General features: G+C 43.2%; 1 protein-coding gene across 17 annotated transcripts in view; it reads left to right on the top strand.

Annotated features, from left to right (window-relative positions):
* Positions 1–3352: 3352 nt before the first annotated feature.
* Positions 3353–16803, top strand: part of DIP2A (disco interacting protein 2 homolog A) — a 115657-nt gene continuing 102206 nt past the window's right edge. For 15 of the 17 annotated variants that reach the window (XM_072041100.1, XM_072041092.1, XM_072041088.1 and 12 more), the window contains exon 1: positions 3354–3611. In XM_072041100.1, coding sequence (XP_071897201.1) covers positions 3515–3611 — 97 coding nt within the window. In that variant the 5' untranslated portion in view covers positions 3354–3514. Of the gene's footprint in view, positions 3612–16803 lie in introns of all 17 variants that reach the window. The other 2 variants (XM_072041101.1, XM_038181992.2) reach the window with 1 other exon arrangement.

Raw genomic sequence — 16803 nt, 5'->3', positions numbered from 1 at the left:
TTCTTACAGTGTATGGTTATGTTTCCACCTTACAAATCTTTACTTTTTTTTTCCTGTTAAAATTATTTGGGTTTTAATATTTCTGTAAGATCATTGACTAACAGAACATCTTAAAAAACAAAACAAAACAAAACAAAAAAACCTCCCAATTCTCAAAGATGCATGTAGTCTTCTGTGAATTTAGGATTTGCTTTCTTTTATTTCCCTCATTTTCTCATGATTTTCCAGTTCAGTGTCAAGCCACTACTCCCTGAATTCTTCTGTGATTGAGCTTGGTCTAATACAAGTAACAAAAAAAGTCTAACCTTGCTTTCAAATCTTACTCTTGCTAATATCCTTAAATCAACAGCTACAAAGGTGCTTCCGTATGGAAACTCTGATATTGTTCTTAGGACTTTTCCTAGGAACTTTAACACCATGACTACACTCACAATATATTTGGTGTTCCTGGATAATCAGTATTACTGTATTCATGCCTAGAGTTTGTGTCACTTGGCCTTATGCATGTGGAGGTCTGGTACCAACCTTTGGAGCAGGAAGATAATGCTCCTGATGAGTTTTGGAGGTGCTGGACTGCCCCTGCTACTCTTGGCTCCTCAACAGTTGTTTCCGCCTGTTGATTGTAGCCTGACTCAACAAACTGTCATCCCTGACAACTCTGGGTATTTTTGTCATTTTCTGGTGGGAGCACCCAATGCTGTATTTCTGGGTTACAGGAGCAGAGCAGGACACTATGCAGGCTCATGCCTGCAGCCCTGAGAAAGCATAGCTGCCCTTGGGCAGTGTTGTGATTTGGTGATGAATCTCCCGTGAGTCATTAAGCACCTAGGTGCTATTTCCCACAGGCCTGGTGTAGGTAGAGTAGAGAACATTTCAGTTCTTCCTTTGTCCCTTGCCAGGCTGTTGGTTCCAGAGGCAAGCATGCAGACAGGAGCCACGTGGTGCTCTGCAGACCACAGCTGAGCTTTGTGCCAGCCCCTTAAGAACTTCTATTAGAGATGACACAGCAAGGCATCCTGGCTATTCTTCAAGAAATTAATAATGCACTGCCTTCTTCATGTTCAGTAAGAGCTTCCGCAATGCCTACTGTCACTAATAGTGAGCTAGCACTGTGCTAATTCTATAAACTTTGAGAGCTTTTCCTAGACAGGCTGAAGGTTGCATTGGAAAAAAAAAAAAAAAAAAAAGGATCTCACCCACGTTGCTGTGAAGGCTGACTCAGTCTTCCACTGTCCCTGATAATGGATCTGTACATTGTCCTATACCTGGGTTAGGGTCAGTGTGTGCATATGATCCAGTTTGTGCAATGTTATCTTCACACATGTACTGACTATTATCCTATGACAGCTATTGGAGAACCTATTATACCTGATTTGGCCTAAATTTAAGAGATTTAATGAAAAAAAGCAGTACCTAATTTGGTATAAAATCTAAGTTAACTTCTGCAAAGTTCTATACCCATTCAAATTGACAAAGTAAATTTATGCTGGATCAGTAACTTTAAAAAAAAAAAAAAAAGAATCTGTTGCGGGAGAACAGAGAAGGTCTTGTGAGGGACATTGCAATTGGCGGCCATCTTGGTCATAGTGACCATGAAGCGGTTGAGTTTAAAATTTTTGGTGACAGGAGGAAAACTGCCACCAAAACATCAGCCCTGGATATGAGGAGAGCAGAATTCAGGCTGCTGAGGGAACTCGTTAGCAAGGACCCCTGGGAAACTGCTTTTGAAGGTTTGGCATCCATCAGTGCTAGTTAGTCTTTAAGCGCTGCCTCCTAAAAGCACAGGATCAGGCAATTCCAAAATATCAGAAGTCAAGCAGGCGGGGCAGTAGGCCAGCTTTGTTGACCAGAGATCTTCTGGATCTTAGGCACAAAAAGAAAGTGTATGTCTGCTGGAAGCAGGGTCAGGCAACGTGGAAGGACTACAGGTATGATGTTTGCATTTGTAGGGAGAAAATTCGTGCGGCCTAAGCCCAATTAGAGTTTACGCTGGCTAGGTCTGTGGGAGAAGATAAAAAGGGCTTTTTTAAATATGTGACGAAACATCACACCAAAAAACATCACACAATGGGTGAACAATTGGTTGACAGGTAGGGCTCAAAGGGTTGTGGTAAATGGGTCCACATCAGGCTGGCAGATGGTCATCAGTAGAGTCCCCCAAGGCTCCATTTTACAGCCAGTTCTCTTCAATGTTTTTATAAATGGTTTGGATGTAGGACTAGAAGGTATTTTGAACAAATTTGACGATGATACTAAACTTGGAGGAGTTGTTGACTCTGCTGAGGGTGGAAAGGCCTTGCAGAGAGATCTGGACAGATTGGAGAGCTGGGCAAACACCAACCGCATGAAGTTTAACAAAAGCAAGTGCTGGGTCCTGCACCAGGGACAGGGCAAACATGGCTATACGTACAGACTGGGGAACAAGACACTAGAGAGCAGCCCCACAGAGGGATCTGGGGGCTGTGGCTGACAGCAAGCTGAATGTGAGCCAGCAGTGTGCCCTGGCAGCCAGGAGGGCCAAATGTAACCTGGGGTGCATCAAGCAGAGCATTGCTAGTCGGTCAAGGGAAGTGATTATCCTGCTGTACTCTGCGTTGGTGTGGCCTCACCTCGAGTACTGTGTGCAGTTCTGGGCACCACATGCCCGGAAAAGAGGAGCCTGAGGGGAGACCTCATTGCAGCCTACAGCTTCCTCATGAGGGAGTAGAGGGGCAGGCGCTGATCTGTTCTCTTTAGTGACCAGTGACAGGACCTAGGGGAATGGACTCAAGCTGTGACAGGGGAGGTTCAGGCTGGGCATCAGGAAGAGGTTCTTCAGTGAGAGGGTTGTCACGCACTGGAACAGGCTCCCCAGGGATGTAGTCATGGCACCAAGCCTGTCAGAGTTTAAGAAGCGTTTGGACTGTGCTTATGGTCTGAACTTTTGGGTAGACTTTTGTGGTGCCAGGAGTTGGACTTGATGGACTTCCAACTCAGGATATTTTATGATTCCACGATTCCTTACACCTGTGACACAGGCACCTCACTAGTGAGTTGTCCTGTATTCAGAAATAAACAGAGACCCTTCATCCTCTGTCATTTTCCTTCCTGCTGAAGGGGACACCAGCTGTAGTGGAAGGGCCATGTTCTTCCGCCACACCACTCAAGAAAGAGCAGGTGCGGAGAAAACGTCAACCCTGAAGGCTCTGGGGGGGCTGCCCTGCCACTGCCTCGCGTGTGAGGAGACCCTTCCGCGGTCGTCGCAGGCGGAGGGCGCCGGCTCCTCCTGAAGCCCCCTCTCGGGGCCAAGCTCCGCGGCGGGTCCTAGCCCTGCCTGCGCCGCCAGGGGGCAGCCTCCGGGGGCTGCGGCGGCGGCTGCGCGGTGCGCGGGGGCCGGCCCGGTGCGGCCCGGTGCGGCTCGGCGCGGCGCTTCCTCCCGCTCCCCGCCCGTCCCTTCCGCGCCTTGCGGCCGCGGCCGCTCCCCGTCCTCCCGCCTGGGGCCGCGCTGGGCGGCGGCTGCGGCGGGGCCCGCGCCATGGCGGCGGAGCGGGGGGGCTGCTCCCTGGACGCCGTGCCGCTGCCGCCCGAGGTGCGAGAGAGCCTGGCGGAGCTGGAGCTGGAGCTGTCGGAAGGTGAGAGCGGGGCCGGGGGGGGGCTCGGCTCCTCGGGCCGGGCCGGGGCGCGGTGCCTCTGCCACAGCCCGCGGGGGTGCCGGGGGGCTGCGAGGCCGCGGCCTGGCCGCCCTGCGCCGCCTCACGCCGCGCTGCGGCTCTCGGCGGGCGGCTGTGAGGACGCGGCCGGGCGGGGTGGGCCCGGGGGGGCTTCGTTCCCCAACGGGTCCATACAGCGAGCCCGGAGCGGCTTCTCAGCACCCGGGCTGAAATGTGCTCTGCTGGGCTCAGGTCAGAGGGCAGTCAAGTTTCTTCTTAAGCAGCTATTTGGATTCCAGCAGGCGGGTAGTTCCAGAAGTCCTGTTAGTGTCTTTCGCTTGCGGTCTCTGCTTGTTGTGTGACTGGGTTCTGTGAAAATATCACCCTTTTTTTTTCTTTTCTTTTTTTTTTTTTTGTACCATTTCTTAATAATAGCTAAGATATTAAGCCTTTAGCTACGATTCAAAATATTTTTTATATTTTTCACTGTCCCAAGGACCAGTGAGGCAATGAGGTTACATTCCTCTCCTGGCCTGGTTTCAGAGATGCGGTGGCAGACCGAGGTTTCTCTCCTGGTGCTGTAGTTAAGCCCTTCTGCCTGTTTGCTGTCCCCAAAGGCACGGTTTCGTCCTGCTATCTCCACTCATGTTTGATGATGATGATGCTCCTATGACCCTGTGGCAATTACATTTGTGTTCTTGGATTGCTTTTATTTGTTTGTTTTGTGCTGTTGTTAGACTGTTTTGGTTGTTTGGTTTGTTTTTTTGTGCGTTAGTTGCCTGGCTGGCCACATGGACAGGCAGGCTCTGGGTGCTGCAGAGCAGGCAGGGCAGGAGACCAAGACAGCGCCTTCTGGGAGCAGGTGCTCGTTACGCTTCCCCCGGCTATGTGGTTGGACTATACCTCGAAGTAGAGTAGATAAAAAGCTATTAATACTGTGGCCCTGAGGTAGAAGCAACTGATCTCCTCCTTGAGTGTTGCAGTTTTCAGATCAGTGTGTTCAGGTGGGCAAAACCTGGGTTATTTTACCTCAGGTGTGCTGGCTGAAAGGTGGTGGTTTAGGAAATGGTTCACAGGTCAGCTGTCTTTCCTCAGGTGTGGGACCATTGCTGCAGAGGTAGGGGAGAAGCAGAGGAACAGTAATGCCAGGTTCTCTGCGTTTAACCTGCTGCTGCACAGCTGCTGGGTGGCCGAAATAGCACCAGGGCTTATCACTGCCTGTGTGGGAGATCTGATTCCTTTTTTTGCTATTCCTTTTCTGCCTTGCCCAAATGTCTTCAAAGTGTTTCTGGGTAGGAATCCTTCAACATCTAAAACTATTTTATGCATTTGTGTTCTCTGATCGCCTGGTGTTTGCACGCGCTGCTTTAGCGGACGTCTCTGTAATCAATATTCAGATCTTGTTTACTTGGGCAGGAAGGAATAGTGATCTCGGATTATATATTTGTATTTTAATCTATATAAAATAGAGTACAGTACAAAATTCATATCTACTTCTGGAAAGAGTAAGTTGATACTTGCAGAGATGGTCAGTTATTTTGCTCTTCTATAGACAGGGGAGCATCCTCCTCCGAGATGGACTTATATGATGGGATTCTTAATGCTACAACAAAGCAACAGGTATTTGTGGTCTTTAACAGATCACAGTCCACGGCCACTGTTAGCTTCAGTTTGCTGAAGTTGTCAGAAGCCTTTTTCCTGTATGCACAACGCTGTCCTGAGCTCTGCGTGTGGATGTTGTAGATGGCCTCTGCCTTAACCGAGGCTGGGACTTTAGCAGGGGGGGGCATGAGCAGACTGAACAGAGGTTCAAAGGGGGATTTCTTATGGTGAATAAGCTCTAGATTAGCGAAGGTCACACTTGGAAGGATGTTTCCATAATGCGAGAGGAAGTGTCAAGGGAGGAAAAGGAAATTTGAGATCGAGTGCTTTCCTACTTTGTATGTGTATTTTGGTGAGATGTCATGCGTGCTGTGTTGGGACAGGAATAAAATATGTTCTTTTTAATTAAATTATTGTCATTTATAAATAAATCAGGGAGATGATTAAGAATTTCCTCTCCTTTTGCCTCAGGTTGTTGTAATGAAAGTTAGGAGAAGTGTTTGCCTTTAGAGGAGGAGAAAAATGAAAACAGACAATGCACATTGCTTCCTTCTGAACAATTCAAAATCTGAACTGAAGTGCAGCAGTTCAGCTTATAAGAGTTTTGCATGGGAATGGGACTCTGCCATGCTGCAGTTCTGATCTTGTGTTGTGTGATGCATCCTTTCACTTTTACAGGAGCTCTCTTAATGTTTTAAATTACAATTATTTACATTCTTTATGTAATGGAAAAGTAATAGGTGGGGGAAAAAACAGATGTGAAATTCTACTGTGTTGCTTTGTTTTAGCAGCATCGTAATTGCTTTTATTGCTTGACTAATAAAGATAAGAAGACTAAAAGGTCTGCCACAACCTCTTTGGGAGATAAGGACAATTTTGAGGAAGTCAGCAGCAGCTAAGCTGAACTGTATCTCATTAACCTGTGGACCATGCGGAAGTTTTCCTAACTTATGACTGTAAGATGCTGCAACTTCTTGATGTTATGGAGAGATGAGTGGTTCCCTAATGAGCTTGCCAGGATGCTTGGTAAAAGCACAAAAGTGGCGATGATAAAGTCAAGTACTTCAATTCTTTATTAGTATAGTTCTCCTTGAGAGGGGAAAAAAAAATCTCCCTTTTTTTCTTAAAATTAAATCTGCAGTGGAGATTTTGTAAGATAAATGTCAAATGTGGTTTTTTTTTTTTTTTAAAGCCTCCATCTCTTTTATGATAGCATATCATGTTTATGTGAATTTTTATGTCTATAAAGTATTTGTACAGCGCTTTTCGTTAATATGTGATAATGTTGAAGAACAGTTCTCATTTAGACACAAATGCTACTTATATAATTTATCCATTCACTAAAACCACATTTTATTTTAAAACTATGTTGGAATATGTTTTGACTGTTCTCTTGTGCTTTCTCATAATTTTTAGCTATATTTTTTCCATGGTATGTTACTGCAATTTGCTGGCATTTGCAATTAGATGCCTCTTTTGGGTAAGAGAGAGAAGCTTGAGAGGTCATCAAACACTTACTGTGATAGAAATAGATCCTGGTGTTTCAAGAATATATGAAGCTCCGGTTTGTCTTCTAGAGATGTTGGTTGTGGTACGTCCCTCAGCTTGTGGCTCAGGATCTCACACAACATTAGACTATACTCGTGTCTTTTGCTGGACTCGTGTTGTACTTGTTGTTACGCAGTTCTTATGAGACCAGGTCATGTGGATGCATAATGTGATTTGCCTTCAGTAGATGTTGGACATTTGGAGACGAGTGTGGGATAATAGGCCTTCAGGCAGCTGTTTGACCAGTGTTGCAATGGTATAAGGCTTTTCTCTTTGTTTGCTTTTGTTTGTTTGTTTTTGGGGGGAGGGTGTCTTAATTTCTGATCAGCTTTAAAATGCAAATAAAAGGACTTGGGTTTTCATCTGTTTACTGGGAGTTTTGTAAGTAAGGCTTGTTTTGGAACTGAACTGAAACTCCTAGCAAAGATTATCTACTCTAAATAGGCTTTTTTTTTTTTCTCCCAATTCAGTGTTCCCTCAATTCAAATAGCAGTTACCCTGCTGACTGCAAATTTGCCTGATGGTAAATTCTCCTCTTGATGACTTCTGTCAAACAGTCTTCAGAATCAGTCTAGAGACAAAAGTGTTTGTATTTCCTTAGTTGTAACTTTATTTTATTATTTATTTGGGGTGTTATGTTTTCCAACCCTTAATGCATCGCTCCAAAGTGTTTCCAGTACCTAGTTAAGTTAGTGGAAAGCATGACATTTTAGCATGGGATTTAGATAGAAAGATAGGAAGTTTGATGTGCAGATTGAGATGTTTGTGTCTGCCTAGCAAAAAGCTTGGTTTTGCATAATACTGATTCAATTGTTTATTTCTCTTATAAAAAAAAAAAAAATGTGTCCGACAAGGAGACTTGGTCTGTTTGTCTTAGCATCTTTTGAGATACTGCAGTTAGTATAATGCATATATCTGAGTAGAAGAAGGTGCCTACTAAGAAGGGTTTCCTGAAAAAAATCAAGATGTTTTGTGTCTGACTTTTCTGGCTATTCTGTGACTAGCAAATGGTTTTTGTAATCTCTGCTAGGCCTATACTAACGCTCAGGTTGGGTTTTAAAAATACAATTGATAACAACACTTTTTTTGGACAGAACACCTTCGATAAAATACCTAAAGGTGGAAGTCAAAACTGACGTGCTTAAATTAATTTATTGTGTTACACTAGCAGGATTGATGTGGTATTAAAATACTGCGTATAAAATCAGGTGAGGAAGATGTGCACACAAGTTAACCTGTTTTCCTTATGATAAAGTGTGTTGTTTTTTTTTTTTCTGGTCTCAAGGTGGGAGTTTTCTATTATGAAAATCTTGAAAACATATGTGTGTAAGTTACATTTATTTACCACTGCTGTGATCATTTTAATTTTGGAAGCAAATATAATCTGAAGATAGCAATGAGAAGAACTGTTAGGACTGGAGAGAGAAATACTTTGCAAGTGGATGGCAATCTGTAAAACTTGACCTGCAACATCTTTGTTGCTTAATTTCTGGGCCTCTCCAACAGAAACTGTTAATTGTATGATAATATGTGAGGTATGCCAAATGCCCATTGGGATTAAGTAAGTCTACAACACTTGTCCTTGCATGTTACACTTGACACAGTTCTCAAGTAGTGGTTCGCTGATGAACTTCCAGGATAGTTGATACCCTTTGATCTGGTTTGCTACTGAAATAAGTCACCTTCTGTGTAAAGGAAGCAGATTTCTGATTTTTTTTTTTTCAATTTATTTTATAATAATGGTCTGACAGATTTTGATTACAAAACAAAAGTGATGTCATGAACATTACACTCCTGAAATATTTGGAGAACATAATTATCGTGGTTTGACCTTGTGGAAATCATTGTTTCGCTGCTGTGTCTCTAAGTGCGTTCACAACTTTTGTCACTCTTATATTTCTGTTGTGTAATGCATGTCTGGGATTGTTATTAATAAGAGATTGTTATTTCAAGAAGATCATCGATTTGATAGTGCAAGGGGGGGATTTACACAGCCTGTAACTGACCTCTAGGTAGAGGATTTCACTTGCTACTGGTTGAAATGAAGATGGTGAATGTGCATATGGAATTCCACAGCTCAGAGAGTGACCTGGGAGTCCTGGTGGGCAGCAGGCTAACCACGAGCCAGCAGTGTGCCCTTGGGGCCAAGAAGGCCAGCGGTATCCTGGGCTGCTTTCACAAGAGTGTTGCCAGCAGGTCAAGGGAGGTGATCCTCCCCCTCTGCTCAGTGCTGGTGAGGCCACACCTGGAGTATTGTGTCTAGTTCTGGGCTCCCCAGTACCAGAGGGACATGGAGCTACTGGAGCGAGTCCAGAGGAGGGCTACTGAGATGATGAGAGGACTGGAGCACCTGTCCTATGAGGACAGGCTGAGAGAGCTGGGCCTGTTTAGCCTGGAAAAGACGACTGAGCAGAGACCTCATCAATGTGTCTAAATATCTGAGGGGACGGTGCCGAGAGGATGGAGACAGTCTCTTTTCAGTTGTGCCCAGTGAGAGGATGAGAGGCAACGGGCACAAACTGAAGCACAGGAGGTTTCTGCTGAATATGAGAGGGCATTTCTTTACTGTAAGGGTAACAGAGCACTGTAACAGGCTGCCCAGAGGGGTTGTGAAGTCTCCTTCTCTAGAGATACTCAAAACCTGCCTGGATGCCATCCTTGCAACGTGCTCTAGGTGATCGTGCTCAGCAGGGGAATTGGACGTTGATCTTCAGAGGTCCCTTCCAACCTCAACCATTCTGTGATGATGATGGTCTGCGAGATGATGAGGGACACCTGTGTACAGAAATTAACAATTTAATTAACAAATTAACAATTTAAAAGGAACAGAAACTCTCTGGAGCTGGGAACCATGTTAACATCTCTACTACAATTCTTCCAGATTATTCCATTTTCCAAGTAAGAATTCATATAGCAAGTTGATAAAGGAGGAGGTTTTTTTGCTTGCTCATCCTGGAAAGGGAGACCAAGCAAAGCTGCCTTCCCATCTTTCAGGTCCTGGCTATTTGAGGTAGGATCTGTTGCCTGAGTAGGAATTAGCCAAATGGGTCTCAGAGGCACGTTACTGATGATTAGAAACTGCTCCACATGGATCCAGTTTCCTTTCTCTTCCTGGTGGAAAACTATGCAAGGTTTCTCTAGTTTATTGCGTGCTGTTTTACAAGTTTCTGTTATTAAAAGCAAGGTCAATAAAATTTCACTTTACCTGAACCAGGAATGAGAGAGAGCCACAGAGCTACGTTTTGTAGACTTTGACTCTGTTGTCTCTGGAACGGCCCGTGCCCCCTGCAGCTCTGTATTAGCATTTCCAGCATCCAAAGTTTTTGTTTTAAAAGAATCTAAACAGCCTGAAGTACATCTGAAAAACACCTTTCATAAGCAAGTGAAGATTCTGATTTGCTGTAGCTTAATGGCCAGTTTCAGGTGCTGATAAAAATTGAAATTGATATCCTATGAAAATAAAAATAAACCAAATCAGAATAATGTCAATATATGACAAAAACCACAGCTTCATACTCATTTAGGCAATAGTTGCTGATACTTTAATTCATGGCGTCACAACAGGTTTGAAAAGTCTAGAAATACAGGTGTAAATTGGTCCAGCCACTTTAATTAGAACAACATTTCCGGCTATTAAAAAAATACTCATTTTCTTTACCTGTTCCTTCATCCGTCCCACAATCACATTAGTCAACTACTTCTGCAATACTTCTGTGACAAGCCAGTTCACTGCATTGCTCAAGAAAAGTAACCCAAACCCTCACAAACAAGGCTGATGTAGCTGAAAAGGGAGCACAGAGACAAGGGCACACAGTAACTCTAGCACTGTGCTACTGCTGACACATCAAGCTACGTTTCAGGCTTTGACTACCACAAGATAATTTCTCAGTTTACTAAACTACTCAAGGAAGACAAACTCGCAACCAGCAACACAGAAACACAAAGCAGCCAAAATAATCCCTCTTCCTACTCGTGTCCTTTGGGTAAATTATGCATGCAACCAGAAGTCAGTGGAGACCATACTGAACCAAACTGGCAGAGCTCTGGGCTGAGAATCCTTGATGCACATACTCATTGAATCATAACACAGTGGCATTAGAACAAGGAGAAAAAGACCTCTAACTCCTGCTTATTGAGGGCTCTGGGTTCATCAGTTTTGACTACTGATCAGTTTCAAGGTCATGAATTTTACTGTGCTCAAATGTAACCCAAGGGCATTAGAAACAAGGCAAAGAGCAAAAACGAACAGTCCAAAGTACAGCCATTGTAATTCACACGATATATACTGTAACATCATCTAGCCATTTTCTATAGTTTTTAGTGAGGTCTACTCAGACAAAAAAAGTATGTAAGTACTTGCTTTCTTCAAATACCAAGTTTCTGATTTTTTTTTTCTGAGCATTATTTTTTAAAGAAAAATCCTTACCTGGTTCTTGTCTCTGGAAACAGAGAGTACTCTTTGCAGACTGAAAGAATTCCCACCAAGTACAAATTATACACAAACACCTGAAATTTGAAACTTAAGTATTTTTGTTAGAAAACAATTGTAAACAAACATTTTCCAGTGATCTTGAATGTTAGTTCCAAATCTAGCCTTCCCAGCGTGTTTTAATGACATAATATGCCAGACGTTTTCTTTGTGAAGACAGATCTCTGCATTTTCTTAATATTCCTTATAATATAGGAGAGAGCTCATTCCACTGAACTTTCACAAAAGTCAGTCATCACTCCAGGAAGCAAAAGGACCTCAAAAGATGACAAAACACAGTAGCATACCTTTTACCCCTCAACTGCCCCTTAACACAGTTTTACCACGTGCAGATAGTTGCTGCCAAGAAGTTGATGCACAGATCAAAGGTGAAAGGCATATAGTTATAAAAGCACAGGGCATGCAGGGGTAAGCTTGAAGCCCACCTTGTTTTATTAATAACAGGATCATAATGCTGAAGCTCCAGGGTGGCACAGAGCCTTGCACAGGGGACAGTAACAGGGACGTGCAGCACGATGTTGCACGTACACAGCACGTGCTGCTAGCATCAAAGTTGGACCTACCAGCAGGTCCTGAGCAAGGGGCTCTGCTGACATGTAACATGGCCACGTGAAATCCTGAGAGGGCAAAGAATCTTTGAAAGCCTGGTGAAGAGGGAAGGCACTGCATCAATGCTCACCATTAGCCCCCTCTGCCCTTCTAAATTACATGTTCCCACTATTGACCTTGCACAGCACGTGGTACTTACTGAAAGTGGTAAACTGAATCTGCTCAGCACAAAAAGTGGTCACCCGTAATCTTTATACCATTGACAGGAATACTCTTTTCAGCCTCACTGTTGCATTGTTATCTTCCATGTCACATATGCCCTTACTGTTTCCTTTCCACACATATACCTTGCTGCAAGACAAGGGAAAACAGAACCCCGAATCCCCAGCTTTTCTCATATCCAAAGAAGCTGCAGTTCCAGGACCGGCCTGCAGAATCTTCTTCCTGGTGGGGCAGAGCTGAAGGCTCCAACTTGTATTCAAAGAACCTACCATTACAGATTTTCAGTTTTCTGTATGCGAGCAGCTTTTTCAAATCCTATCTGGTAACATATCAAGTAGCTTGTATTTTCCTTGCCTCTGATTAATCACAGGTCTGTGGTGCACTAATGTATTGATCTTGCACCATGCAATTTTTTATAATTCAAGTTCTAGAAAAGCTCTAAGCGCTGCTGTAACCAGCAAAGAAAATGACTCATTCCAGACTGAATCCAGGACAGCTCTGGAGGAGAAGAAGCACAGATACAGGCAGACACCAAAACAACTTATTTTGGGCATAGACTCACATTGCAGTGGAGCTAAATCACTAAGTCCTGCTCCACCCTTCTCCTCAGGATTTAATCCTGCCAGTCAGTGTAAAGCCCATCTGCTTATGTGCTAAGTCAATTCAACTCACTAACTTGCTTTTAAAAAGTGTGCTTTTTCTCTCATGCTAATTCTTCTCCACTGTACCACACCACCAGACAGGCACCAGATATATCTCAAGATAAAAGCCCGTGGACAGGAATTCTGCTTCTGGGCAATTGCTGCTTAGTCTGGTGAAAGAGCGCCCTACACAGAGAGGGGGGACTGCAAGAGACAACCTCCAACCCCCCTTCATAGCAGCCAGAAAACAAAAAAGGCAAACAAGATCCTCATTGTAAACACTGAGAATCTTTTGTGCCTAAGACGGGAAATGGAAAGAATGAGCTCTTGCAGAAGCAGAAGGGTGCCCCAAAACTTGATCAGAAAACCATGACACAAAGGATAATAGGGCACAGAGGAAGTAGCAGAAATGCAGCATTACACTTTTCCAGTGGGAAGGAAGGAGACGGCCTATAAACTGATACTTCCTGTAGATACATAGGCACACACACTTTCTAAACTTCGACATCAGCCTGTGAAGTATAAACAGCGTCCAGTAGCAGAGAGTATTGTTTTAAGGATAAATGAGAAAATATTACCTCACATCTGTCTTCTAAAGTAGCTGTTTACTTTGAAAGCAGACTAGGGAAAAAAAAAAAAAAAGAATTAGAAATTAAAGAAACAATAAAATTAGGAAAAGAACAAAAATGGATGTCCTTACATCTGCAGATTTCAAGTAGGCAACACTTTCACTAAACACGCAACTGTTTTCAGTAAAAACAGCAGAAGATAAGAAGTATAAGGATACTCTTGGCTAAGACACACACCAGACTCATCCTCACATGTCCCAGAAAATAGGAAAAAAGGCAGAGGGAGCAGAATAACGCTGACAGAAAATTAGAACGATGGAGAAAGAGGCAATCAGAGCAAAAGGGAAGGAGTATTATAGACAAAACCAAGGTCAACCATATTACTCCACTTTCCAATAAGACTTCCCAGCATGGTTACTGCTCATTTTTAAGGCCAACCCTGTACTCCATAATGACAACCCTCAAAATCACTTCTCACTACCCTCTAAAATAGAGGGGAGAAAAATTTCCAGTCTAGTTGTACAGGTCAATTTGTTTTTATCGCACAGCCTTAAAGAGGGATATGTAGGACTTTGAACTCTTCACATCAGTTTTGTAAACTGCCATCTCTCTTGAGACTTGGGTAATAACAATAGTACATTTCCTCTGCAGAAGTAACTGCGCCTCATTTTTAAGGAAGAGACTTTTAATTTGAAATAATTAAAAAGGGGGGTGTTAAACACGCCAGTAAAAATGTGAAAAACTCGTTTTCACTGTAGTAATCCAACAAACAGGTAAAAGACTCCCATTTATTATTGCTGCAAGTATATTAATGTGCTTGGATAACTCTGAAACATTGGGGATAGTTCCACTTACAGCATCTCTCAGATTACAAAACAAATCTGCCTCTGATTTTGGACAGAACACCTCAAAAGTACCACTCACCTGCCCCATCATGGGTAAGAACAAGCTTTGCAAAGTCAGGAGGCTGAGGCACAGGGTGGAGGAGGACAAAGACGTAAGGGACAAATGCTGTCACCTGAGTGCCAGCTAAACCACAGTTCTGCTTAACCCAACAGCAGTGCCTTCCTCCTCGGTCTCTTCTTCCTTCTCCCGCTCCACCAGCACTCCAGTTCACTGTTTTGGTAAAATTTGATCTCTGAACAATTTTAGAAATCTGTTCCAGCCAAAAATAACGTTTTGGATGGAGGACGCATCCCACAGGCCCAGTGCCTACTTACCTGGCAAACTAGCCAAATAGCGTTAATCTGAGAAGACATCTGGCACTTCAGTCCTACCTACCCTGAGCCAGTGAGCAGCAAGAGTCTACACTCACCTTCCAAAAGGAAACTCCAATCTAGACCATACAAAGTAAGGATGATATTTTCATTTTACAGTCTAATAACAATAATATTATTGAAGTCATCATACGTAACTGTCCAGTAAGGGAAAATCTTCCTTCCAACCATCACCTTAATAGGCAAATTAATTTGAGTTTTCTGTCAGAATCACAGATCATCACAGAATGGTTGAGGTTGGAAGGGACCTCTGAAGATCAATGTCCAACTCCCCTGCCGAACACGATCACCTAGAGCACGTTGCACGGATGGCATCCAGGCAGGTTTTGAATATCTCTAGAGAAGGAGACTTCACAACCCCTCTGGGCAGCCTGTTACAGCGCTCTGTCACCCTCACAGTAAAGAAATGCCCTCTCATATTCAGCCAGAACCTCCTGTGCTTCAGTTTGTGCCCGTTGGCTCTTGTTCTGTCACTTGGCACAACTTAAAAGAGACTCTCTCCATCCTCTCAGCACCGTCCCCTCAGATATTTAGACACATTGATGAGGTCTCTGCTCAGTCGTCTCTTTTCCAGGCTAAACAGGCCCAGCTCTCTCAGCCTGTCCTCATAGGACAGGTGCTCCAGTCCTCTCATCATCTCAGTAGCCCTCCTCTGGACTCGCTCCAGTAGCTCCATGTCCCCCTGGTACTGGTAGCTATGGCCTCAGCATTGTAATCTTACAGTAGTGTTAAGATTATAAATAATATTTTAGATATTGAAATGGCTGTTTATAATTCCTGTTATTTATAACTCTTGCCCCAGCAAGTTATATGGGTCTTAAATTTTGAGAAAAGTCTGTGTGCTGCAAAATCCTAGCAGGCTTGGTGTGGTGAAGAAGGTAAACCCCTAAGCAGTGATCACAATAAACTAAAAGTGACATCAGCTAAGTAATAACAAGAGGTAGTCTTGCTATGTTAAAACAAGCAATTGTTTGAAAAGGCAAATAGAATTTACTAATTATTATAATTCCCTGTGGTGACTGAAGCATATTGTTGGACAAATCGATGGCTCATGCAGTACTGACATTATGAAAACTGTTATCACATGAAATAGATTCTCAGTGCCCTTTTATAGGGAAATTCTGAACTTCAAGAGATGAGAACTTACATTGCAGTTGCTTTCACTGGAAATTATATTTGGTAGAATGACTGTAGTAAAATTGTTGACCGTTGCTGTATAAAGACTGTTGTGCTTCTAGCACAACACCGGACAGTATAACTGTTGTTGGAAAGGGAATAATACTGTTGTGTGCAAGTGGTAGAAATATCTTTGGCAAAATGTGGTTCCAGTTATTTTAAATCAAGATATTTCTGTAAGTGCAATGCTTCTCCATTGTGATTAAAGGGGGAAAAAAATGATTACATTGATGCACTGCTTTCGGTTGACGAATCAGATGATAAAATAGGAACTCTATAGTGGTTTTATGTTCACAGAATCACAGAATGCTAGGGATTGGAAGGGACCTTGAAGGGATACACGTCCATTAGGGCTACGAAGCTGGTGAGGGGTCTGGAGCACAAGTCATATGAAGAGCATCTGAGGGAGGAGGGGTTGTTTAGTCTGGAGAAGAGGAGGCTCGGGGAGACCGTATTGCTCTCTAGAACTACCTGAAAGGAAGGTGTGGGGAGCTGGGGGTTGGCCTCTTTTCACAGGTGATAGCACTAGAGGAAATGACCTCAAGTTGCCAGGACCAGATGATCTTGAAAGTCTTTTCCAATCCTAATGATTCTATGATTTCATGTTAAGAATGTTACCAATTTCCAGCTTCTGCAGGAATGGACTTCAGTGGTAGCTCTTATATTGAATTGTATTATCAGTTATAACAAAGGAAGTTGCAATAAGACCTCAAGGAAAATCTGTGCAGAATAGTGACTTTGAAATTACTTTTTGTTTTCCTAGCTGCAGTGACTTGTCAGCGATTAGCAAAAGCTGTACGACTCATCAGAATTGCTTGCTTTTTCAGTCTTTCTTCTTCTGAGATGAAGGTAGAATAATGTTGCTTTCAAGAATGTTACAGGAAGGGAAACATATCAACTATAAAAGTTTTAGAATTTTAAACTCTAAAAATATTTTCCATTATCTGTGAACTAAAATTACTTTCTAAATCTTTGAAGAAATCAGTATAGCTGTTGAAAGAAGACTTCAGTATCTAAGAGAAGTATATGAGGCTTTAAAATTATTATCCACTTGTCAGTTTTTAACCCCATGGTTTATGTGTTAAGTCACGTACACTGAAA

Source organism: Anas platyrhynchos, chromosome 7 (assembly GCF_047663525.1).
Source record: "Anas platyrhynchos isolate ZD024472 breed Pekin duck chromosome 7, IASCAAS_PekinDuck_T2T, whole genome shotgun sequence".
In the NCBI taxonomy this organism is placed as follows: Eukaryota; Metazoa; Chordata; class Aves; order Anseriformes; family Anatidae; genus Anas; species Anas platyrhynchos.
The sequence above is the reverse complement of the archived record's forward strand: the minus strand, read 5'-3'. Positions and strand labels throughout refer to the sequence as shown.